This window comes from Rhinoderma darwinii, chromosome 4 (assembly GCF_050947455.1).
Source record: "Rhinoderma darwinii isolate aRhiDar2 chromosome 4, aRhiDar2.hap1, whole genome shotgun sequence".
NCBI lineage: Eukaryota > Metazoa > Chordata > Amphibia > Anura > Rhinodermatidae > Rhinoderma > Rhinoderma darwinii.
In genome coordinates, this window is record NC_134690.1 from 284,656,026 (window position 1) to 284,682,518 (window position 26,493).

General features: G+C 42.7%; 1 protein-coding gene across 2 annotated transcripts in view; it reads left to right on the forward strand.

Moving 5' to 3' along the window:
* Positions 1-26,493, forward strand: part of KATNA1 (katanin catalytic subunit A1) — a 117,998-nt gene that overhangs the window by 47,461 nt on the left and 44,044 nt on the right. For both annotated transcript variants that reach the window (XM_075862567.1, XM_075862568.1), the window contains exon 4: positions 14,303-14,486. In XM_075862567.1, coding sequence (XP_075718682.1) covers positions 14,303-14,486 — 184 coding nt within the window. The remainder of the gene's footprint in view (positions 1-14,302; positions 14,487-26,493) is intronic.

Consider the following 26,493-nt stretch of genomic DNA (forward strand, 5'->3'; position numbering starts at 1 on the left):
CCCTATCTCCTACATAATCTGATCGGCGCCGTAATGTAGATAAGTGGTTTTTATTTTGAAAAATGATCCATTTTGATCAAGTTATGCACGATTTTAGATTTATGCTAATTTGTTTCTTAAGACAACTGGGCGTGTTTTTACTTTTTTACCAACTGGGCGTTGTAAAGAGAAGTGTATGACGCTTAGCGTCATACACTTATCTCCATTCATTTTTAGCAGTACTCGCAACACAGCGTGATCTCGCGAGATCGTGCTATGCTGTCACATACTCTCACATTAACTTTACCGAAGTGTCTTGAGAGTGAATGGACATCGCTTTCAGCCAGGATGCGATATCTATTCACACTCCCGACACTTCGGTAAAGTTTCTTGGGGACATACCGCGAGATCACGCTGTGCTGTCATTCACAGAAACTTTACCGAAGTGTCGAATGTGAATAGACATCGCGTCCTGGCTGTAAGCGATGTTTATTCACTCAAGACACCTTGGTAAAGTTAATGCGGGAGTATTTGACAGCACAGCGTGATCTCGCGAGATCACGCTGTGTTGCGAGAACTGCTAAAAATGAATAGAGAAAAGTGTATGACGCTGATTGGTCAGCGTCATACACTTCTCTTTACAACGCCCAGTTGGTAAAAAAAAAGTAAAAACATTCCCAGTTGTCTAAAATTATGCATAACTTGCTCAAAATTTATCTTTTTTCAAATTAAACTTATCTACATTACAGCGCAGATCAGATTATGTAGGAGATGGGGCATTTATAATCTGGTGACAGAGCCTCTAAGTCTGGTCGCTAAAATTTTTGTTATAAGCTTTAGGTCTACATTTATTAACGCTATAGGGCGGTAATTCGCTCTATCCCTATGATCTTTTATTTGGTTTAGGTATGATATGTATAAAGGCAGTATTAGAATGAGGAGGAACTACCCCTCCCTCCCTATATGTATTAAATAGGAGCGCTAAATGAGGTGCCAGAATGTCATTACATTTTTTGTAATGGGTAGAGGAAAACCCATTGGGTCCGGGTGCTTTATTAGAATGAATTGTTTTAATAGCTTCAATAACCTCATCATTCGTAAAATCCCCGTATAGAGAATCCCTATCCTTGGGAGAGAGTACTTTAGGTATCATGGGAGTGAAAAAGTTTTCTGCTCTCAAAGAGGGGGGAATGAGGTAGGATTTGCATACAACTTAGAGTAGAACGTATGAAATTCCTGTAGTATTTTCGCCGGGTTCTGGGATAGGGATCCGTCCAATAAGCGAAGTTTTGGAAGTAAATTTACCGAAGACCTAGGGGTCAATCGTCTGGCTAAGAGAGTACCAGGCTTCTCCCCCTGAGTGAAGAAGCGATGCGAAAACCATCGCAGGCTTTTTTTTTCCACCCAGCTAGTCAAACTGTCGCCTGATGTTCGCAGAGGGATTGATTGCCTTTGAGCTGATTTGAAAGATCTGGGAATAATTGTTCTTTATGTGCTAATGCTTCCTGTGAGTTTTTTTTTTTCTTTTGCGATTGCTATTTGTATAATATTCCCCCGTATAGTAGCCTTATGGGTTTCCCAATTTATGACAGGTGATGTGTCTTGTGGAATATTGGCTAGGAAATACGCTTCCAATTCTGTGCGAAGTTCCTTTACGATGTCCGGATCAGACAACAATGAATCGTTTAGTCTCCAAGAGGACAAGGGGGGGCCGTTCTCACAGATCAAGGATGCGCCTCTGAAGGGGATCATGATCTGATCATGGGGTAGATAATATGCGAGCATGTCTGATCTTTGGGACAAGGCACGATGATCAGAAAATATGATCAATACGGGTTAATACCCGATGGGCAGAAGAATACAATGTGTAGTCACGCGAGGTAGGGTTACATTCCCTCCAAATATCCACTACATCTATAGAGTGAAGGAAACATGCTACAGCAAGGCTAGTCTTATTAAGGGGTATATGCTAGAGGGGAAATCCCTAGATTTGTCCATAGAGAAGTCCAAAGCTCCAGCTAGAATCAGCGGGCCTTCAATCAATGGGTGCAACAGTTTCCAAAGGGAGCGGAAGAACTGCTGCTGGTTCGTATTTGGAGCATAATAATTTATAAACGTTACTGGGGAATCATTAAGTGTACCTGACACCAAAATGAATCGACCCTCAGGATCCCAAAACACGTTTTGCATGTTGAATGGAACTGACCGTGCCATCCATATTCCAACTCCGCGTTGTTCGGTAGACGCACTTGCTAGGTAGTGTTACAGGTAGGTTTTGTGGAAATAAGCTGGGAAAGAAATTGTAGAAAAATGAGTTTCCTCTAAAAATAAAATATACGCATGAATTTATTTATAATACAGAAAAGCTTTGCGACGTTTCACAGGCGAGTTCAATTCCTGTACATTATGAGTAACAATGGAAAGGGTTTTAGTATCAGCAGCCATCATGGTATCCTAAATAAAAATGCAAATGTAAATGTAACTCTTCCTGCCATGGGAGAGGGGGAAGGGAGAGGGGAAGGGAGAGAGGATAAAGAGAAAACAGGGGAAAAAAAAAAAAAGAGGGATAGGTGCACAGCAAGTATAGTTAGTACGGTTGAAAAAAGACACATGTCCATCAAGTTCAACCTAGGGATGGGAAAAGGGAAGGTAAAATTTTCTACACATAGGAGCTAATATTTTTTTGTTCCAGAAAATTATCTAAGCCTTTTTTAACCCCTTAAGGACACAGCCTGTTTTGGCCTTCAGGACACAGCCGATTTTTGCAAATCTGACGTGTCACTTTATGTGGTAATAACTCCGGAATGCTTTTGCCTATCCAAGCGATTCTGAGATTGTTTTCTCGTGACATGTTGTACTCTATGATACTGAAAAAATTTAGTCGTTATATTCAATATTTATTTGTAAAAAACACCAAAATTTTGAGAAAATTTGCAAAAATCTGCATTTTTCTAAATTGTAATGTATCTGCTTGTAAAACAGATCATAATACCACACAAAATATTTACTAGTTAACATTTCCCATATGTCTACTTTATGTTTGCATCGTTTTTTGAACGTGCTTTTATTTTTCTAGGACCTCACAAGGCTTAGAACTTTAGCTGCAATTTCTCATATTTTCAAGAAAATTTCAAAAGGCTATTTTTTCAGGGACCAGTTCAGTTCTGAAGTGGCTTTGAGGGCCTTATATATTAGAAACCCCCTATAAAACACCCCATTTTAAAAACTGCACCCCTCAAAGTATTCAAAACCACAGTCAGAATTTTTTTTAACCCTTTAGGCATTTCACAGGAAATAAAGCAATGTAGAGGTGAAATTTACAAATTTCAATTTTTTTTTACTAAATTCATTTGTAATACAGTTTTTTCTGTACCACAGAAGGTTTTACCCAAGAAATGCAACTCAATATTTATTGCCCAGATTCTCCAATTTTTAGAAATATCCCACATGTGGCCCTAGTGTGGTAATGGACTGAAATACCGGCCTCAGAAGCAAAGGAGCACCAGGTGGATTTTGGGGTCTCTATTTTATTAGAATATATTTTAGGCACCATGTCAAGTTTGAAGAGGTCTTGTGTGCCAAAACAGTGGAAACCCCCCAAAAGTGACCCCATTTTGGAAACTACACCCCTCAAGGAATTTTTCAAGAGGTATAGTTAGCATTTTTAGCCCACAGGTTTTTTGCTAAATATATTGGAACTGGTCTGTGAAAATGAAAATCTATTTTTTTTCTGAAAAAACATATGATGTTTTAGTTTTTACAAGGAATAGAGGAGAAAAAGCACCCCAAAATTTGTAAAGCAATGTCTCCCGATTCCGGCAATACCCCACATGTGGTAATAAACTGCTGTTTGGACCCACGGCAGGGCTCAGAATGGAACGAGGGCCATTTGGATTTTGGAGCGCAGATTTTGCTGCATTGGTTTTCGGTGCCATGTCGTGTTTGCAAAGCCCTGGAGGGACCATAACAGTGGAAACTCCCCAAAAGTGACCCCATTTTGGAAACTACACCCCTCAAGGAATTTTTCTAGGGGTATAGTTAGCATTTTGACCCTACACCGTTTTTGCTGAACTTATGGGAATTATGCAGTGAAATTGAAAATCTAAATTTTTTTCTAATAAAATGTCGTTTTAGCTCAGATTTTTTCATTTTTACAATAGATAAAGGAAAAAAAACACCCCAATATTTGTAAAGCAAACTCTTCTGAGCACAGCAATACCCCATATGTGGTAATAAACTGCTGTTTGGACACATGGCGGAAGTTAGAAAGGACGGAGTGCCATTTGACTTTTGGAGCTCGAGTTTTGCTGGAATGGTTTGCGGCCCCATGTCACATTTGCAAAGCCACTGAGGGGCCAAAATAGTGCAAACTCGGCAAAAGTGACCCCATTTGGGAAACTATACCCCTCGTGGAATTTATCTAGCGGTATAGTGAGCATTTTGACCCCACAGTTTTTTTGCTGAATTATTGGAATTATGCAGTGAAAATGAAAATCTACATTCTTTCCACTAAAATGTTGAATTTTTTTCATTTTCACAAGGAATAAAGGAGAAAAAGCTCCCCAACAATTGTAAAGCAATTTCTCCCGAGTACGGTAATACCCCACATGTGGTCATAAACTGCTGCTTGGATACACCACAGGGCTCAGAATGGCAAGAGTGCTACTTGGCATGTAGATTTTGGTTGATTGTTTTTTGGGCACCATGTCGCATTTGCAGAGCCCCTGAGGTAACCGTACAGTAGAAACCCCTGAGATGTGACTCCATTTTGGAAACTATACCCCTCAGGGTAATCATCTAGGGGTGTACTGAGCATTTTGATCCCACAGGTGTTTCATAGATTGTATTAGAATGAGGCAGTGAAAATGAAAAATTATTTTTTTTCCCCCAAAAATATGTCGTTTTGCACCCAATTTTTTTTCCCACAAGGGGTAATATTAGAAAAAAACACACATAATTTGTTACCCAATTTCTCCCGAGTACGGCAATACCCCATGTGTGGCCCTAAACTGCTGTTTGGGCACATGGCAGAGCTCAAAATGGAAGGAGTGCCATGTGGCTTTTAGAGCACCGATTTTGCTGGACTGGTGTAGGGGCGCCATGTCGCATTCGCAGAGCTCCCTTAGGTACCAGAGTAGAGTGTAAAACCCTGAGAAGTAACCCCATTTTGTAACCTACACCCCTCAAGGCATTTATCATTTGCCTGGATATATGACAGGGCTTAGGCGTGAAAGGCGCATGTGAGACCTATTTTGGTGATTTTCGCAGCATTAGCCCACAACGGCAGGGCTCTGAGGTCAAATAGTAAAACAAACCCCCAACTAGTGACCCCCATTTTGGAAACTGCACCCCTGAAGGAATTTTATTAACTGGTGTAGTGAGCATTTTGACCACACAGGGGTTTTTTTCTATAATAAATAAATGCTCAGTGGATGGTGCAAAGTGAAAATTGCAAATTTCCACAGGTATATGCCATTTTAGTGCACAATATTTTGTGCCCAGTTCATGCCACTGAAGACAAATACCTCAAACTGTTAAGCGGGTTCTCCCGGGTATGGCGATGCCATATATGTGGACGTAAACTGCCCGTTGGGCACGCTGCAGGGCTCAGAAGGGAGGGAGCGCCATTTGGCTTTTGGAGCGTGGATTTTGCTTAGTGGCAGTTTTGTTTGGGGTTTTGCTGGTATTTCAGTTTATAATGTGGGGGCATATGTAATATGTGCGGAGAACATCAGGGGCATAATAAGAGGGTGTAATAATGGGGTAAATAAATAATAATCCGCAGATATGTGGCCGGTGTCGCACTGATAAATGGTGCCAGATCTTATCCGCTTTTGGACACTGCACATTTTGCATCGCCATATTCTGAGAGCCAGAAATTTTTTTTTTTTCCACACCGGAGCTGTGTGAGGGCTTATTTGTTGCGGGACAATCTGTAGTTTTCATTGGTACCATTTTGGGATACATGTGATTTTTTTTTGATTTTTTTTTTATCACTTTGTATTTAATTTTTTGGCAAGCAAGGTGACCAAAAACCTGCAATTCTGATGTTTTTTATAAAAAAAAAATTACGGCGTTCGCCATGCGCTATTAATGACAATTTTACTTTATTCTGCAGGTCGGTACGATTACGGTGATACCAGATGTATATAGTTTTTCTCATGCTTTGAAGCGTCTGCACGATAAAATCACTTGTTTCAAATTTCTTTTTTGTGTCACCAGATTCTGAGAGCCACTTTTTTATTTTTCCGTCAAAAAAGCTGCGTGAGGGCTTGTTTTTTGCGGGACGGGCTTCAGTTTTTAATGGTATCATTTTGGGGTACATGCAACTTTTAGATCCTTTTTTTTATTCTGTTTTGCGAGGGGTAGTGACTAACAAACAGCGATTCTGGAATCGTTTTTTATTAAAAAAAATTACGGTGTTCACCGTACGGGTAAAATAGCGTGATATTTTTATAGTTTGGGTCGTTACGGACGCGAGGATACCAGATATGTGTACTTTTTTTGTTTTTCTGTTTTTCCTATAATAAAAGACTTATTATAGGAAAAAAGGCTGTTAGTGTTTTTTGCAACTTATTTTTTTCATGAAACGTATTTTTTTTTAAACTTTTTTTACTACATTTTTATTAACTTGTTTTACCTTTTTTTTTGTCTCCCACTAGGGAACTTGAAGGCATGAAGCCCTGATCGCTATTCTAATACACTGCACTACCTACATAGTGCAGTGTATTAGAGCTGCCAGCTATTCACTGACAGCAAGCCTATTAGGCCCCGCCGGGAGGCGAAGCCTAATAGGCTTTCGTACTAGGAAGCGATTGTTAGGCTATGGTTGCCATAGCAACCATCGGAACACCCGCGTGTGCCGATGGTTGTCATTAGCAACCATAGCGTGCGGTCTAATCACTTAGATGCAGCGATAGCTGCATCTAAGGGGTTAATCGGCCGGATCGGAGCCTAGCTCCGGTCCTGGCCGTTAGAGCACGATGTCAGCTGTGACAAACAGCTGACACCCGCGCCCGTGGCAACCATCGTGGTTGCCGACAGGCTACAAGACACTTCGATGCATCGATCGCGTTGATCGATGCATCGAAGAGGTTAATCGGCCGGATCGGAGCCTAGCTCCGGTCCTGGCCGTTACAGAGGGGTGCCGGACATCTGATTACCGGCGGTGATAGCGCTGGCTCAAGCTGAGCCAGCGCCATCACATACCTTACGTCATGGAGCTGTGATTGGTCAGTCAAAGCAGACTGACCAATCACAGCGATCGCCGGCAGGAGACCGCTGTGAATGGTCCCCTGCCGTCTTACTGTGCCGGTCAACTGTCATAAACCGTTGACGGCACAGTTCTGTCACCTTGTCATTTGACAGGGTGACAGTTTTTCGCCTGGACGCACCGGTACGTCCCTGTGCCTTAAAGCACTTCAATGCAGGACGTACCGGTGCGTCCTGGTGCATTAAGGGGTTAAGGATGCAGCCTAGTTTGGGCCTTAAAGAGGCTCTGTCACCAGATTTTGCAACCCCTATCTGCTATTGCAGCAGATAGGCGCTGCAATGTAGATTACAGTAACGTTTTTATTTTTAAAAACGAGCATTTTTGGCCAAGTTATGACCATTTTTGTAGTTATGCAAATGAGGCTTGCAAAAGTCCAAGTGGGTGTGTTTAAAAGTAAAAGTCCAAGTGGGCGTGTATTATGTGCGTACATCGGGGCGTTTTTACTACATTTACTAGCTGGGCATTCTGAAGAGAAGTATCATCCACTTCTCTTCAGAACGCCCAGCTTCTGCCAGATCACGCTGTGACGTCCCTCACAGGTCCTGCATCGTGTCAGACGAGCGAGGACACATCGGCACCAGAGGCTACAGTTGATTCTGCAGCAGCATCAGCGTTTTTCAGGTAAGTAGCTACATCGACTTACCTGCTAACGCCGATGCTGCTGCAGAATCAACTGAAGCCTCTGGTGCCTCGCTCGTCTGACACGATGCAGGACCTGTGAGGGACGTCACAGCGTGATCTGGCAGAAGCTGGGCGTTCTGAAGAGAAGTGGATGATACTTCTCTTCAGAACGCCCAGCTAGTAAAAGTAGTAAAAACGCCCCGATGTACGCACATAAAACACACCCACTTGGACTTTTGCAAGCCTCATTTGCATAACTACAAAAATGGTCATAACTTGGCCAAAAATGCTAGTTTTTAAAAAAATAAAAACGTTACTGTAATCTACATTGCAGCGCCTATCTGCTGCAATAGCAGATAGGGGTTGCAAAATCTGGTGACAGAGCCTCTTTAAGGCTCAGAGCCCATGTTTCAAATCTGACATATTTCACTTTATGTGGTAATAACGTTGGAATGCTTAAACCTATCCAAGCGATTCCGAGATTGTTTTCTCTTGAGACATTGGGCTTTAGGTTAGTGGTAAAATTTGGTCGATCTATTCAGTGTTTATTTGTGAAAAATTGCAAAATGTAGAGAAAATGTTGAAAAAATAGCATTTTTCGGAATTTAAGTGCATGTGCTTGTAAAACAGATGGTTATACCACCAAAAATGGTTACTAGTTCACATTTCCCATATGTCTACTTTAGATTGGCATCATTTTTTTTGAACATTCTTTTATTTTTCTTTGACGTTACAAGGCTTTGAACATGAACAGCAATTTATCATATTTTTAAGAAAATTTCAAAAGCTTTTTTTTAAGGTACCTGTTCAGTTCTGAAGTGGCTTTGAGGGGCCTATATATTATAAACACCCATAAAACACCCCATTTTAAAAACTTGACCCCTCAAAGTATTCAAACAGTATTTATAAAGTGTTTTAACCCTTTAGGCATTTCACAGGAATTAAAGGAAAATGGAGGTGAAATTTGCAAATTTCATTTTTCTTGCTGAATTTCAATTTTATTCTATTTTTTCCTGTGACACAGAAGGTTTTACCAGAGAAACAATACTAAATATGTATTGTCCAGATTCTGCAGTTTTTAGAAATGTCCCACATGTGGCTCTAGTGTGCTCGTGCACTAAAACACAAGCCCCAGAATCAAAGAAGCACCTAGTGCATTTTGAGGCCTCTTTTTTTATTAGAATAGATTTTAGGCAGCATGCCAGGTTTGAAGAGGTGCTGAGGTGCCAAAACAGTAGGAATCCCCCAATAGTGACCCCATTTTGGAAACTGCAACCCTCAAGGAATTTATTTATGGTGGTTGTTACCATTTTGACCGCACAGTTTTTTTAACCGCACCTATTTGAATTGGGCTGTGAAATGAAAAAAATGACACTATTTCCAATAAGATGTAATTTTTGATCAAAATTTCTTATTTTCACAGGGAACAAATTGCCCCATTTTGTTGCCCAATTAGTCTGAGTGCAGCAATACCCCATTTGTGGTGATAAACTGCCATTTGGGCCCATGGGAGGAAAGGAGCGCTATGTGTTTTTTCGGGTGCCATGTTGCTTTTGCAGAGCCCCAGAGGTATCAAAGCAATGGAAACCCACCAGAAATGACCCCATTTTGAAAACTACACCCCTTAAGGCATTCATCTAGAGGTGTAGTGAGCATTTTGATCCCACAGGTATCTAAAAGGTATTGCGCAGCATTTGGTGCAGCATGAGATTTGCAATTTTCTATATATATATGCCATTTCAGTGTCCAATATATTGTGCCCAGCATGCGCCACCGGAGATATACACACTATAAATTGTAATGTGTGTTCTCCTGGGTACGGCAATACTCTACATGTGGCTGTTATCAGCTGCCTGGGCACACGGCAGGGCTTAGAAGGGAAGCACCACCATTTTGCCTACTGGAGCTTTTCTGGTGCTGACATGTATGCAGAAGCCTCTGAGATACCAGTACAGTTGAAACCCCCGAGAAGTGACCCCATTTTAAAAACTACATTCCTTAAGACATTCATCTAGAGGTGTAGTGAGCATTTTGACCCCACAGGTACTGTGTAAAAGATTATGCGCAGCAGTTGGTGCAGAGTGAGATTTGCAATTTTATATAAATATATGCCATGTCAGTGTCCGATATATTGTACCCAGCGTGTGCCACCGGAGACATACACCCCATAAACTGTAATGTGGGTTCTCCCGGGTACGGCAATACCCTACATGTGGCTGTTATCAGCTGCCTGGGCACACGGCAGGGCTCAGAAGGGAAAAATTAGGGGGATAAGCTGTGCGGAGTGCATCAGGGTAAATTAAAAATCAAGGGATGTATGATAGTTACATAGTTACATAGTTAGTACGGCTGAAAAAAGACACATGTCCATCAAGTTCAACCAAGGGAAGGGAAGGGAAGGAAAAATTTCTACACATAGGAGCTAATATTTTTTTGTTCTAGGAAATTATCTAACCCTTTTTTAAAGCCATCTACTGTCCCTGCTGTGACCAGCTCCTGCGGTAGACTATTCCATAAATTCACCGTTCTTACTGTAAAGAAGCCTTGTCGCCTCTGCAGCTTGAACCTTTTTTTCTCCAGACGGAGGGAGTGCCCCCTTTTTTTTTTTGAGGGGGTTTTACAAGGAACAGGATTTCACCATATTTTTTGTATGTGCCATTAATATATTTATATAAGTTAATCATGTCCCCCCTTAGTCGTCTTTTTTCAAGGCTAAATAGGTTTAATTCTTTCAATCTTTCCTCATAACTTAAATTCTCCATGCCCCTTATTAGCTTTGTTGCTCTTCTTTGTATTTTTTCCAACTCCAGTGTATCCTTTCTATGAACTGGAGCCCAGAACTGGACTGCATATTCTAGATGAGGCCTCACTAATGCTTTGTAAAGTGGTAATATTACATCCCTGTCCCGCGAGTCCATGCCTCTTTTAATACAGACAATATCCTGCTGGCCTTTGAAGCAGCTGATTGACACTGCATGCTGTTATTGAGTTTATGATTTACAAGTACACCCAGATCCTTCTCAACAAGTGAATCCGCCAGTGTAGCTCGCCCTAGGACATATGATGCATGCAGGTTGTTGGTACCCAGATGCATAACTTTACATTTATCTACATTAAACTTCATCTGCCAAGTGGACGCCCAAACACTTAGTTTGTTTAAATCTGCCTGTAATTCATGAACATCTTCCATAGTCTGAACTATATTACATAGCTTGGTGTCATCTGCAAAAATAGAAATCGTGCTATTAATCCCATCCTCTATATCATTAATAAATAAGTTGAATAATAGGGGTCCCAGCACTGAACCCTGGGGTACACCACTTATAACCGGTGACCATTCAGGGAAGGAATCATTGACCACAACTCTCTGGATACGGTCCTTGAGCCAATTCTCAATCCAATTACAAACTATATTTTCTAAACCTATAGTCCTTAATTTACCCATTAGGCGTCTTTGGGGGACAGTGTCAAATGCCTTTGCAAAGTCCAAAACACTAAATCCACAGCGGCCCCTCTGTCTAGACTCTGCTCACCTCTTCATAAAAACAGATTAGGTTGGTTTGACAACTTCTGTCCTTAGTAAAACCGTGCTGGCTGTCACTTATAATGCTATTTATTGTCACATAATCTAAATTCACATAGTGATAAATTCTAAAACAATCTTTCATACAGAGCCCTGGTTTTTCGGGACACGTGTCACATTGGTATTTTGTGTCCTTCCTGATCCCCCTCTTATAGCAGACTTTGCACCTCTTTTGACTTTTTCCCTTCTTGCCAGTTTGGGGAACTTCTCCTGGAAAGTGTTGCCCTGGTATAATGCGTGTGGCCTAGCTTCCAGAATTACTGGCTGCTCCCTCTTCTTGGTCCCTAAAGATTAGGTTCTTGATAACCACCTCTTGAAATTCCAGGAAAGTTCCCCTCTGGCCTGCACATCGACGTAGCACGTACGCATTGTACAATGCCATCTGTATGATGTGCACGACCAGCTTCTTGTACCACACCGCATGGCGCTGTAGGGCTTCAGGACTTGATCTCACAAGTTCACCCCTCCCATGTACCTATTGTAGTCCAGGATGCAGTCTGGTTTGGGGGTCTCTGTACTGGTACCTCGTACAGGTATGTGGGTACTGGTGTGGCCATGTATTGTCAATACAAGGACATCTCTCTTGTCCTTGCTTGTACTTGACACACAATATGTTGCTGCTAGAATGTGCCCTGCTCTCACCCCTTCTGAGTGTTTGCCCAAGCAGTGTTTTAGGGAGGCCTCTCATATTTTTTCTAACAGTGCCGCATGCCACTATTTCTGGAAGCGAGGCACTTGAAGAGTGGGACGCTGGTATAAAAATTATGCAGGTAGAGGTGGTAACCCTGGTCCAGCAGTGGGTGCACCAAATCCCACACAATTTTTGCCATAATTCCCAGTAAGAGGGGGCATTCTGGGGGCTGAATACTGCTGTCCTTCCCTTCATATATCCTAAATTTGTAGGTATACCCTGATGCACTCTCGCACAGCTTATACAGTTTCACGAAATACCTTGCCCTTTTACTCAGCAGGTACTGGCGGAATTGAAGCCTCCCTTTAAAATTTACCATGTACTCATCAATAGAAATACAGTTCTCGGGGGTGTATGCTTGGGCAAACCGGGCACTGAAATGGTCTAATAGGGGTCTCAGTTTGTACAAGCGGTCAAAACTGGGGTAATCTCAGGGTGGCCACTGCTCATTATCCGTATAATGTAAGAAGCGCAGTATTGCCTCATCACGCATCCTGGACATGGCCATACGGTACATCGGGGTGTGGTATAAGATGTCTGTGCTCCAATAGGTCCTAATGGATGGCTTTTTCAGAAGCCCCATGTTCAAGTGAAGTCCCCAGAACTTGCCCAACTCTGCTGCATCTACAGGGGTCCACCTGTGGGATTGGGCATAAAATGATGTGGGGTTCTTAGTAATATACTGTTGGGCATATAAATTAGTCTGGGAGACCATAAGATCTATAAAGTCATCAGTGAAGAAGAACTTGAAAAAGTCAATTTCACTTCGCTCTTGGGTTTCAACTGCGGTGGGGTAATTTCGCTCGGGGGTTTCAGCTGTAGTGGTGGTTCTGGGACGTCCCCTAGGGGGTTCCTCCTCTTCATCACTGGATGAGGAGGTGGATAAGTAAAATAGAGTCTCACCATCCGACGACTCTGTCTCGGAGGCAAGAAATGAATATGCCTCTTCGGCACTAAATGCCTGTTGGGACATGATTGTTTGCTTCCCTAACTAGGAGCGATAGGCTGCTACCTAAACCAGACAAAAAAAAAATTGTTGTTTTTATAGAACGACTGGGCTTCCCTGAGACTAAACCTAACTAGGGCGAGGGTTCCTAACACTAAACCTAACTAGATTTTATTTGAACTTCCCTGAGACTAAATTTAACTACAGCGACTTTTCCCTGACACTAAACCTAACTAGATTATTCCGAGCTTCCCCATCACTAAACCTAACTACGGTGACTGGTGCCTGACACTAAACCTAACTAGAATATTCCGAGCTTCCCTGACGCTAAACTTAACTACGGTGATGGACCCCTAACGCTAGATCTAACTACGGTGACAGATTCCTGACGCTAAATTCCCTGACGCTATACCTAACTACGGTTTTTGACGGTTCCCTGACACTAACTAAAACGAATACTAAACTAACCAGTTAAATTGTTTAAATGAACTGTTTTGTTTTGTTTTTTTTTAGTTTTTTTAAATTTTTTTGGTTTTATATATTTTATAAGAAAAATAATCCCCAGGGACCAAGAAATTGGTCCTGAAGACTTAGAAGTGGTCAGTGATAGATCACTGACCGAAAATGTGGGGGGAACACAGAGGAAGGGTACAGGAGTGGGTAGTGGCTGGGAGAGGTGGGATACAGAAAAAAGTTGTTTTTGAGTCCTTTTTTTTAACTTTTTATGACTTTTTGTAGGTCTTCTCTCTCTCTCTCCTTCACACAACCGCTCTGAACGCCTCGCTATCTCCAACAGAGGCGTTCAGGGCGGATGCGGCAGGAAGTGAAGTCAGGGAGAGGAAGTTTATACATCGATCGCCGCTATTGGACAGTTACTCACTGACTGTCCTATAGCAGCGATCGTGGAGTCGGGGCCATCGCGACAGGTCCCGGCGTATTGAGCTGTGATAGCCTGCTGTCCGAAACAGCAGCTGTCACAGCTCGTGCACGCGCTGGCGGAAAATGGCGCTGCATTTTCCCTGTGACGTACTATTCAGTCACTGAGCGCGAACGGGGCGGTCAGCATGACGGAATAGAGTCTATCCCCTGCAGGTTCAATATGGAAGGGGTTACCTCTGATGAAACAGTCCCTTTAATGCATCCTATTGTAAATAATTGTTTTAGTGTGAGATATATATTCATATATCTTTTATTTTTTATTTTTTTTAGGCCTTCACCAGGATTAAGGAAGCGACAGTCTGCCCAATTTAGTGACAATCGAGTGATTAACAACCGGATAAGTGTGGCTGGAAAGGGTCAAAATCCAGCATCTTCAAGAAACCTCAATAACCAGAAATTAAAGCCGGTCAGAGCAAGGGAGAAGAAAGACCCTCTGCATAAAGTGAAAGAAAAGGTAGGTATACATTTGAATATATAGTTGTTTGTTTTCTGGTTGTATGTTTTTATTTGCTTTTTTGTTTTTTTGTTTTTTGGCTGAATTGATATTATAATCACAAAAGTGTCATTTTCTTTGGGAGTTTTTTTTTTTCTCTGTACAGATCATAGAGAAATTTTAGTGTAAAACTCCATGATGACATGGGGTGAGTTAACTGAATATCAGGTCTGTCTAACAAAGATAATCAGCTTTCAATTTGTTGGAAAGAAACATTGTAGGCGAGAATGAGGGATATCTTTCTACTTTCCTTGTAAGACCTTATAACTCCTTGTAAGGGGTTATCCGACGGCAGCAATAAAAAATAAAAAATCCACCAAAAACCTAGAACTGTGATCTACAGGGTGGGCCATTTATATGGATACACCTAAATAAAATGGGAATGGTTGGTGATATTAACTTCCTGTTTGTGGCACATTAGTATATGGGAGGGGGGAAACTTTTCAAGCTGGGTGTTGACCATGGCGGCCATTTTGAAGTCGGCCATTTTGTATCCAACTTTAGTTTTTCCAATGGGAAGAGGGTCATGTGACACATCAAACTTATCGAGAATTTCACTGTACACTAATTCTATTCTTTTTATCGAAAAAAAAAAATAACTGTTCCTACCGTTAGCTCCATATTGCTGCTCACATGCTGTAAGTCTTCCTGATTCTGACGGGACTGCACACTTTTTCTGATATTTTCCTGTGTCCCATGATGCTTTGTTGTCCTCTCTGCACAGTTATCTCCTCCCACCAAATCCATCTGCCAACATCCCTTTGCTAGCGGTATGGAGCATGGGCAGATTGGATAGAGAAGTCAACAAGTCAATTGGACCCCGCGCAGGCTATACTGATTGCGGGGCTAGGTTAGTAAACGATATTCATCAGCGCCAGTCACATCTTTTTAAAACTGTTTATTTTCAAAACTTTTGTTGTACAAAACACGTACCAATATACAATCAACACAAAACAAAGACCTTCAGAAAGCCATTAGTACCGTATAGAAATGTCAACAAAGAGCAAATGCATTGTATGACATTGACAGGATATGCAAAATGATCACCGAAGGCCTGACTGAATCCAACGAACATTCACTCACATTCATCCTTGTGCTCTAAACCCCCCCCCCCCCACAGCTCCGACACTCCCAAGCGACCACTAAGCCGCAGTTTCTAGAGTCTCCAACCATCTGGACCAAATTTTCTCTAATTTATCTGGACATTTTCTGCTCAGGTATAGCTTTATATTCATAGGTATATATTCACAAGTTGCTGCCAGTGTAGTAAACTCAGACTTTGTGTTCTTTCAAGCCATAATTACAATCTTCCGGGCACAAAAGAGAACAAAGCGAAAGAGTATTTTATCTTATAGTGGTTTTGTGTAACTTCATCCATAATGCCCAAGAGGCACATCTGAGGGGTAAGAAGTCACGGTAACTCATAATGGGTATGAAGAAATTCCACTACCTCCGTCCAAAAGGGGGCAACTCTGGGACACAACCACACACAATGTAGATAGGTACCGACCTCCAACTGGCAGCGAAAACAACTATCCGAAGCCAATGTCCCCATCCACTTAAGCCTAACTGCTGGTTAATAGATCCTATGCAAAAACCGAGATTGTATGAGAAAGTCCCGTGCACTTACCACCGAATCAAAAAAAGAGAATTCCACCTCCCGCCAGTCCTCCTCTGTCAAGCTGGGGACATCACCCCACCACTGCAGATAAGCCTTATCATAGGGTCTAGCACCCAGGGTTGTCATGAGGGTGTACAATTGGGTGAGGACCTTTTGAGAGATCTGGAGCACCAAGAAGGTCCTCTAGCCTAGAGAAACCCATCTGAGGTGACATAGAGCCAAATTGGGCACACCAGGCATGCTGTAACTGGAGATAGTGGAAAAAAAACCCTTTCCCTGAAATGTTAAATCTATCCTTAAGTTCGGAAAAGGTTACAAAGCCAGAATCTGCAGTGAACACCTGACCCAGGAATTTGACCCCTGCCCCCGACCACATCACCGCTCCCAGCAGCGATTCAAGATGAAGCAACCAAGAATTATTCCAAAGTGGAGTCCTAGGTGAGTATGAGGGGACCGTAGTACCCTTTAGCAGAGCATGTGCTGCCCTCCAAGCCACAGCCACCGTCCAAGTTGCAGTGGTACGCAACCTGGGACTTTAAATCTATATAGCAAGTTAGTCAGACTTTCATACGAAGTCATAAGTGCACCTGCCAGTGCAGTGGCTGCATTACTCAGATCTATATCTATCCACCAACGTGCAATCACCAGTTGAGAAGCTAAATAGTATATATGAAGATTTGGCTACCAATAAAAAGGAGTACGATATATCCAGATTCGTTCTCACCCTAGCACAAGGTCTCTCATATAGGAGACAAACCAGAGCCAGAAATCTCGGACCAAAATTTAATCTGGAAAAGAGCAGCCATAAATACTGCCACTCAACCGAGTCAAAGGCCTTATATGTATCCAGAGAGAGAACGAACCCAGGAGATGCATCTCCCCCCGCCGCATCAATATTCAAGAATAACCTATGGCTGTTAATGTCCGTACTCTTCCCCGGCATAAAACCCGTTTGGTCAGGGTGAACTTAAGACAGTATAATCTTCTTTAATCTATTAGCAAGGATTTTAGCTAGTATCTTAGCATCGGAATTAATAAGTGAAATAGGACGGTAAGAATCTGGTAGACTAGGTTCCTGCCCTGGCTTCAACACCACCACAATAAGTGCCTCCCTCATAGACGCCAGCAAAACACCCAACTCCAGAGCACTAGAATAGATGTCCCGAAGCCTCGGAACCAAAACATCACTATTGGCCCTATACTACTCACCCTCCAAACCATCAAGTCCCGGAGTTTTACCCGAGGGCAAGGATTGAATAGCGGCCTCTATTTCCTCAACTATAATTGGGCTATCTAACTCAATTGCCTGAGCAGCTGACAGACTCCATAAGGGAAGGGAGTGTAAAAAAAAACTCTACATCACTTACTGGACCACAACATTTTGAACTATATAGTGCAGAATAAAAATCACAGAAGATCTTATTGATCTCCTTCGGGGTAGTGCAGATCACTCCATCAAAGGAGAGAGCAGATGGAATGGACAAACAGGGATGCTCTGAGCGCGATAGATATGCCAGGAGTTTCCCATTCCTATCACCAAACTCAAATACAGATGCTTCAGTAGCTAGCACATGAACCTCTCTTTGTCCCGGTAGGTTTTCCTACACTTAGCCACCCCTGCTATAAATGCTTCTCTCTCACTGTAGCTTTGTATGCATCCCACACAATTAGCGGGTCTGGGTGAGAGGAATTGTTTTCCCAATAAACTACGTGAGAGGCCGAGACCTCCGACACCACTTCAGTATGACCAAGCCACGCCGGATGTAACCTCCAGACTGTAGAGTCAATGGGTGGACCAGTGGAAAATTTTAAGAGAAGAGCTGAATGATCAGAGTAATACTCTGGGAGTAATAGTAATGGAATGAGCTGCAGGTAAAAAAAATCCCCCGAGGCCATGGCAAGGTCAATCCTAGAAAAGGTTTTATGAGTAATAAGTGTATAATTTGTCAGACGGAAATATCCAACGCCATACATCAGTGAGATGAAGTGCCGAGGACCAGGAATTAAGATAAGCAGATGCCTGGTCTGCCCCTCCCGTACGATCCACCAAGGCATCTGGTACCGCATTAAAGTCACCCATACACAAAACCGGACTCACCGGAAATTCTGACAATTTCTTAGCCACCAAGTCTAGCAATGCAGGATCCATAGGCGGGGGAACATATTAGTTAACTATATTGAAAACAGAACCATTAATCGAGCGATGCATAATAATATACCTACCAAAATGATCACAGGCCACCTGCAGCACCTCCAGACGCATTATTAAGAGTGAAACTCCTCGTGAATAATTATAGTGAGGCGTGATAACCCCTCCCTATCCAGGCACGTTTAAGAGCCAATAACCGTTGACCGGTTAAATGAGTCTCCTGTAAACATATGATAGTTGTGGGGAATGCTTCTTCACAAAATTAAAGACACGAGCTCTCTTAAATTTAGAGTTAAGCCCCCGAACATTCCAACTCAGTATCTTAATTGAAGCCATAATACATCCAGAGTTGATACAGCAGCCGTGAGACCACCGGCAGACAGGAAACCTTGAAGGAGGGAAAGCCAGAGCACAACAATTACACAAGCAGACATCCACATTAACATGTATAACCATATTATATAAACAATAGTATCCCATGAGTGACCCCCTGTCAGACACTAAGCAAGCTAAGTGCAGACCATTACCCTGTAACTAAAGAACTACTAGAGAACCGTCATCTCTGACTAAACTAAACTCTACAACACTAGTACAGTCCCGAGACCTGACTCCCATAGCAAGGTAATAGTATTGCAGACATATCACATATTAAGCCATAACCACGCCCACCCACATAATATATAGGAAGATCAAAGCATGTATTACAAAAACTGGCATACAGATCTTAGCACCCTGCCATTAAAACTTAGGACATCCGCACAGACTCTTGTCCATATGATAAGTATTCAATCAGGAGGAGAAGCTACGCCAGCAGCACGAGGCGTAGCCTCCGCCCATTCCAGAGCCTCAGTGGAGGACAGAGAGATTTTTTATGTCGGACCGTCAATCACTCTGTTTGGCAGGATATAACATGGCATATTTATATCCCTTCTCCCGTAGTTTCTTACGGACTTCCGTAAATTGAATACGTTCCCTTCTGTTGTTAACCGAGAAATCCGGGTAGATGGAAATCCGTTGCGAGTTGTATAAGATAGTCACTTTTTTCCCTTGCCACCTGTAATACCGCATCCCTGTCTCTGAAGTGTAACATACGTGCAAGCAATGGACGTGGAGGCCCACCCGGAGGACCCATACGTGCAGGGACCCTGTGTTCTCGCTCAGTGGTAAAAAAAGGCAGAAAAGTTGTCAATAGCCAGGGTATCTTTTAGCCATTGTTCCAGAAATTTGACCGCGTCCGCACCCTCAGACTTCTCTGGTACACGGATATTGTTGTGGCGAAGACTATTTTCAAAGTCATCTGCTTGGTCACCCAAAGCCAATACCTATCTCCTCAAATCTGCAGTTTGAGCTGGGTTAGGGCGTAAATTGTCTTCCACCTCAGAGATTCAGAGTTCATTGTCAGTGGTACGTTCACGGATTTTCTGCATATCATGCCTCAATATAACAAGATCCTGTTGCAGTTCGTCAACCTTGGTAACGAGCTTAGACTGACAAGAATCGATAGCCGCCAGCAATTCTTCAAATTTTACATCCACATGTGAGGAGGAGACAGGCTGGTCTTGTGGGGACCGTGGACTCCGGGAGCCATCAAACATGGATAGTGAAGGATCAGGAGATGCGGGTAAGTGCAGAGGTCTGGATAACTGCTCAAGTTTATTTGCCGCCTGAGCTTGAATTTTAGTGATATTGGCACCTGAGGAACCAGCATCCATACCAGGGAGTGAAATGGAGGATCCTACATTACAGAGTCCTCATCAGAGGGGGGGGGAAGGGGACAGCGTGTCCTGCCAATGATTTACTTTTCCCCCTTTTCCACTGTTACCTCCCATATTAGAAGCACTAACTTCCAGAGTGGTCCCAGACTGTGGGGAAACAGGGGGAGAGAGGAGGAGAGGGTCAAGCCAGCAGATCGTATAGTGCAGTACAGCAGCGTGTGTCGTTAAAGAGGCTCTGTCACCAGATTTTGCAACCCCTATCTGCTATTGCAGCAGATAGGCGCTGCAATGTAGATTACAGTAACGTTTTTATTTTTAAAAAACGAGCATTTTTGGCCAAGTTATGACCATTTTTGTAGTTATGCAAATGAGGCTTGCAAAAGTCCAAGTGGGTGTGTTTAAAAGTAAAAGTCCAAGTGGGCGTGTATTAGGTGCGTACATCGGGGCGTGTTTAATACTTTTACTAGCTGGGCGCTCTGATGAGAAGTATCATCCACTTCTCTTCAGAACGCCCAGCTTCTGGCAGTGCAGACACAGCGTGTTCTCGAGAGATCACGCTTTGACGTCACTCACAGGTCCTGCATCGTGTCAGACGAGCGAGGACACCGGCACCAGAGGCTTCAGTTGATTCTGCAGCAGCATCGGCGTTAGCAGGTAAGTCGATGACCCGCTGCTCACCTACCACCCATCCAGAAGAAGACGATAATGCAGTCCTCAGGGCTCCTCAGCCAACACACTGCACATGCAGAAAGCACAGGGGAAGAGACCACACCTCGTCAGCCGTTTGCGCCTCCAGCTCCTCTCAGCCGATGCCACACGAAAACTGGAAGTAATAGGCCTCACTCCGTTCACGACTGCAATCCCGTATATGCCGGTCCACACCTCAAATCGTCTCATTGCCAGGCACCGGAGTGTAAGTGGACACCTGTCCCCGCTGTGAGGCGTTCAAATCCGCAGGATAGTAGTGATATTTGCAGGATAAGCAGTCCGGGATCTAGGGAGCTCAGTGAAGCACGTCTGCTCAGTTAGACATCCAGCCACGCCCCTAGCACCAGTCACATCTTGAATGATGCGCCGACACCGGGTGGAGTAGGAAGAACTTCGAGGTCATGTGTAGCGGTGTCGGCGCCACATCAAGAATAAGAATACTACAGCGTAAACGGATCAAGTGACTGCTGTAGCGACTGCCGTTATCATGCAAATATTCAAAAGCAAGTATATTGAGAAAAGCATATGTATTACAAAACTGTTTCAGAGTATGTTTATGGCGTCTGGATAATCCCTTTAACATGGCATAATACAAAGTAAATTAATAATAAAGAAAAAAGAATTGAATACTCAAATGAAAGATATAGACAAAACAAAAGTAAATAAAATACAAGGTACAAAGTACACCATACAAAATGTAAAATATAAAACTCTGAGAAGCCATAAATACATCATCCGAGCGTTCTTTACATAAAACTGTATACATTGTCTGCAATCACACTTTACAGAGACAAAGCCGCTATTCGGCAAACGTCACCACTGAAAAACAAAGAAGAAAAACAATTGTTATATCCTGTGACATCCCAATCTATATCTAAGGCAAGTTACGACACACCTTCCACTGATCCCAAATAGAAACAAAAGTGTGCTTTGTGCGAAGCTCCCAGTGTGAAATTTCCTAAAATCGGCATAGCTGATCTATCTTTATTAAGCCATTGTTCTAAAGGTGGCAAATCGACTGAAAGCAAGTATTTGGATATAAGTAATCTTGCCGCAATCAGCATTTGTCTAAATAGAAGTGTCGACTTCATCCTTAAAGAGGCTCTGTCACCAGATTTTGCAAGCCCTATCTGCTATTGCAGCAGATAGGCGCTGCAATGTAGATTACAGTAACGTTTTTATTTTTAAAAAACGAGCATTTTTGGCCAAGTTATGACCATTTTTGTATTTATGCAAATGAGGCTTGCAAAAGTACAACTGGGCGTGTTTACAGTAAAAGTACAACTGGGCATGTATTATGTGTGTTACATCTGGGCGTGTTTACTTCTTTTACTAGCTGGGCGTTCTGACGAGAAGTATCATCCACTTCTCTTCAGAACGCCCAGCTTCTGGCAGTGCAGACACACAGCGTGTTCTCGAGAGATCACGCTGTGACGTCACTCACTTCCTGCCCCAGGTCCTGCATCGTGTCGGCCACATCGGCACCAGAGGCTACAGTTGATTCTGCAGCAGCATCAGCGTTTGCAGGTAAGTAGCTACATCGACTTACCTGCTAACGCCAATGCTGCTGCTGCAGAATCCACTGTAGCCTCTGGTGCCGATGTGTCCTCGCTCGTCCGACACGATGCAGGACCTGTGAGTGACGTCACAGCGTGATCTCTCGAGAACACGCTGTGTCTGTGCACTGCCAGAAGCTGGGCGTTCTGAAGAGAAGTGGATGATACTTCTCGTCAGAACGCCCAGCTAGTAAAAGAAGTAAACACGCCCCGATGTACGCACATAATACACGCCCAGTTGGACTTTTACTTTAAACACGCCCAGTTGGACTTTTGCAAGCCTCATTTGCATAAATACAAAAATGGTCATAACTTGGCCAAAAATGCTCGTTTTTTAAAAATAAAACGTTACTGTAATCTACATTGCAGCGCCTATCTGCTGCAATAGCAGATAGGGGTTGCAAAATCTGGTGACAGAGCCTCTTTAAGTTCCCAGGGAAAATTGCCAGCAAAGCCACCTTTTGGATGGGGCACAAAATCAGTACCACAAACAAGATTACATGTCTCGAAAATCTCCTTACACCAAGACTGTATCTTCTTGCACGACCACCAAATATAGTAGTAAGACCCCATTTCCTCCAAACATCTCCAACATACAATGGACGTGTCTGGAGCAAAGCGAACATTTTTATCTGGTGTCTTATACCACCTTGATAGAATTCTGTAACCATTCTCCTGAATTCTTACACATCTCGACGCTTTATGGGGAATGCGTAAAAGCAGCGAAACTTCTTTAGGAGCAGAAAGTAATGACCTCGCTATTTTTGCCTTGCCATATAAAGCAAGACATCAACATTCTTATGGAATGAAAAAATGACTTCGGGACTACAATAGGCAAAACTTGAAGCAGGTAAGTCAATTTAGGCATTATCAGTGACATGACAATATCTTTCCAGCCGAACCATGAAAGGAATGGGACATCTAATTTCTGAATAGCGGATTGTAAGGTTTTCAACATTGGGATATAGTTCAGTCGATACAAATGCGATAAATCCCTATCTATCTTAACCCCCAGGAATGTTAGTTGTTGCGAGCCCCAATCAAAAGGAGAATTTGCAGCTATTTTTTGTGACAATATTAGTCGGAAAATTAAAGCTAACAGCCTGCGACTTACTAGGATTTACTTTAAAGTTAGATAAGCCACCAAAATCAAGAAACTAATTTTGGATCTGGGGGAGAGCCACACCTAGATTAGTTGTTAACACCAACAAATCATCAGCATATGCTGCCACTTTGTGTTCCCTACCCTCCACATGAAGCCCCTTAAGAGGATGGCAACGGATGGCCTGCAGCAAAGTCTCCACCAGTACAAATCGCATCGGTGAAAGTGGGCAGCCTTGCCTCGTGCTGTTAGAGATCTGAAAAGGTGACGACAATAAACCATTAACGGACAAAGCCGAAGGGGTATCCTACATTGCAAAAATAGCAGCTATTAAGGCGGATGGAAAATTGAACTTGTGGAGAACCTTCTTCATGTAGCCCCAACTAACCCGATCAGAGGCATTTAAGGCATCTGTTCCCAAAAGTACCAGTGGTGGTTTACGTTGTCTTGCAAGATATAGTAGGTGGATGACCCTGACTGTGTTATCCTTCCCCCTCTCTCTTTTTTGTAAAGCCGACTTGATCAGAGTGGATCAATTTAGGAAGGATATTGGGCAATCTATTCGCTATCATTTTAGCCATCAATTTCAAATCTATATTAAAGAGGCTCTGTCACCAGATTTTGCAACCCCTATCTGCTATTGCAGCAGATCGGCGCTGCAATGTAGATTACAGTAACGTTTTTATTTTAAAAAAAAGAGCATTTTTGGCCAAGTTATGGCCATTTTTGTATTTATGCAAATGAGGCTTGCAAAAGTACAACTGGGCGTGTTGAAAAGGAAAAGTACAACTGGGCGTGTATTATGTGCGTACATCGGGGCGTGTTTACTACTTTTACTAGCTGGGCTTTCTGACTAGAAGTATCATCCACTTCTCTTCAGAACGCCCAGCTTCTGGCAGTGCAGACACAGCGTGTTCTCGAGAGATCACGCTGTGTCGTCACTCACAGGTCCTGCATCGTGTCAGACGAGCCGGCACCAGAGGCTACAGATGATTCTGCAGCAGCATCGGCGTTTGCAGGTAAATCGATGTAGCTACTTACCTGCAAACGCTGATGCTGCTGCAGAATCAACTGTAGCCTCTGGTGCCGATGTGGCCGACACGATGCAGGACCTGTGAGTGACGTCACAGATCTGCACTGCCAGAAGTTGGGCGTTCTGAAGAGAAGTGGATGATACTTCTCATCAGAACGCCCAGCTAGTAAAAGTAGTAAACACGCCCCGATGTACGCACATAATACACGCCCAGTTGTACTTTTACTTTTCAACACGCCCAGTTGTACTTTTGCAAGCCTCATTTGCATAAATACAAAAATGGCCATAACTTGGCCAAAAATGCTCGTTTTTTAAAAATAAAAACGTTACTGTAATCTACATTGCAGCGCCTATCTGCTGCAATAGCAGATAGCGGTTGCAAAATCTGGTGACAGAGCCTCTTTAAGTAAGGAAATGGACCTATAATTAGAACAAACCGATAAATCTTTCCCTTCCTTTTGGGATTACTGCGATAAAAGCATGAGTCATAGACTCCGTAGAGGGGCACCCCAGCAATGCTAAATTACAAATAGATAAAAGGTGGGGGAGTAATATAGATTCAAAGGTAGAGTAATATGTAATAGGGCCCCAGACTCTTCCCTTTAGGGGTACTTTTTAGAGCTACTCCCAGCTCCGATATTGTAAATGGACTAGCTAAAAATTCAGACTGCTCTACAGTGAGAGATGGTAAATCTAAAGACGCAAGAAATGCATCAGTCTTCCGTTGTCTATCTAAAAGTTTATTCGCGTCCGATCTTGAGTCCAAATTATACAATTCAGTGTAGAAAAGTCTAAACTGTTCTGCAATATCTTTTCATGAGACCATATGTCCATTTGATCACTTAATCAGGGGAATGAACCTCTGAGCAGACCTTTTCTTGAGTCTCTGCATCGTGAATTTAGAGCCATGAGCAAAGAACATCTGTTGGGAGTGTAAATAGTATTTTGCAGAAATAATTCAAAATATCCTTCAATTCAATCCTAAGAGCCTGTAACTGTGTCTGTTGCTGTGATGCTAATGATCGTTTATGCAGCCCCTCTAACTTCTGTATCTGAGCCGTCAGCAATGCTATCTGTTTGTCTCTATCCTTTTTTAACCCTCGCTCCCAAGCAAATAAGATGTCCCCTAATGTATGCCTTATGAGTGTCTCAGAGGACCTGCGGTGTCACCTCATGGGTATCATTCAATTGAAAATATTCCTCCAATAAAAAAGAGAGATGCTTTTTATTGTCTTCCGACCCCAAAAGCATCTCATTCATGCGCCATTTCGGAGACCTCCAAGTCATTAGGTATGTGAAAGGACAAACACAGGAGAGTGATCAGAATGCAACTGAACCCCTATAGTAGCTGCAGAACAATATTGTAAATGTTCATGAGAGATAAATATATAGTCAAGACGATGATATGACTTATGAGCAGCTGAGTAGAAGGTATAATACACAGCTGAGGGTAATAAACTTCGCCATGCATCTACTATGTGTGAGTTATACAAAGCTCGTTTTAATTTACCCAAGGCTCTGTAAGAGATAGAGGATAGCTTACAAAAAGAATCTACCAAGTAGTTTAATGTCCCATTTGGATCACCTCCCATAGCCACCACCCCCTCCTTTAAAGGATTCTAATTCAGTAAGCGTATCTAGTAACCAAGAAATTTGGTCAGAATTAGGAGCATAGATATTCCCAAATGTAAAGAGTTGTGTACCAATTTTCCCTTTAAGAAATAAATATCTGCCATCCGGATCCTGCGCATGTGCAATGTAGGAGAAGGGCACCCCTCTCTGAAACACAATACTAACACCTTTCGCTGCTGCGCTTTCTGAGCCATTATGGAAACACGTGGGGTAACATGAATAAGACAAGTTAGGGTAGTGATTAAATTTAAAGTGCGTTTCTTGTAAAAATAAAATTGAACAATGTTGTTTTTTAAGCAGTGAGCGAATCTGTCGTCGTTTAGACGGAGAATGAAACCCCTTAACATTGTAAGAAGCAACCGTTAAATGAGCCTTGTAATGAGTGTAACAACAGGACCAGCTCCTCTTCCAGTAGTCTGAATGTCAGACCTATACACAGTTTGTGGATGTAT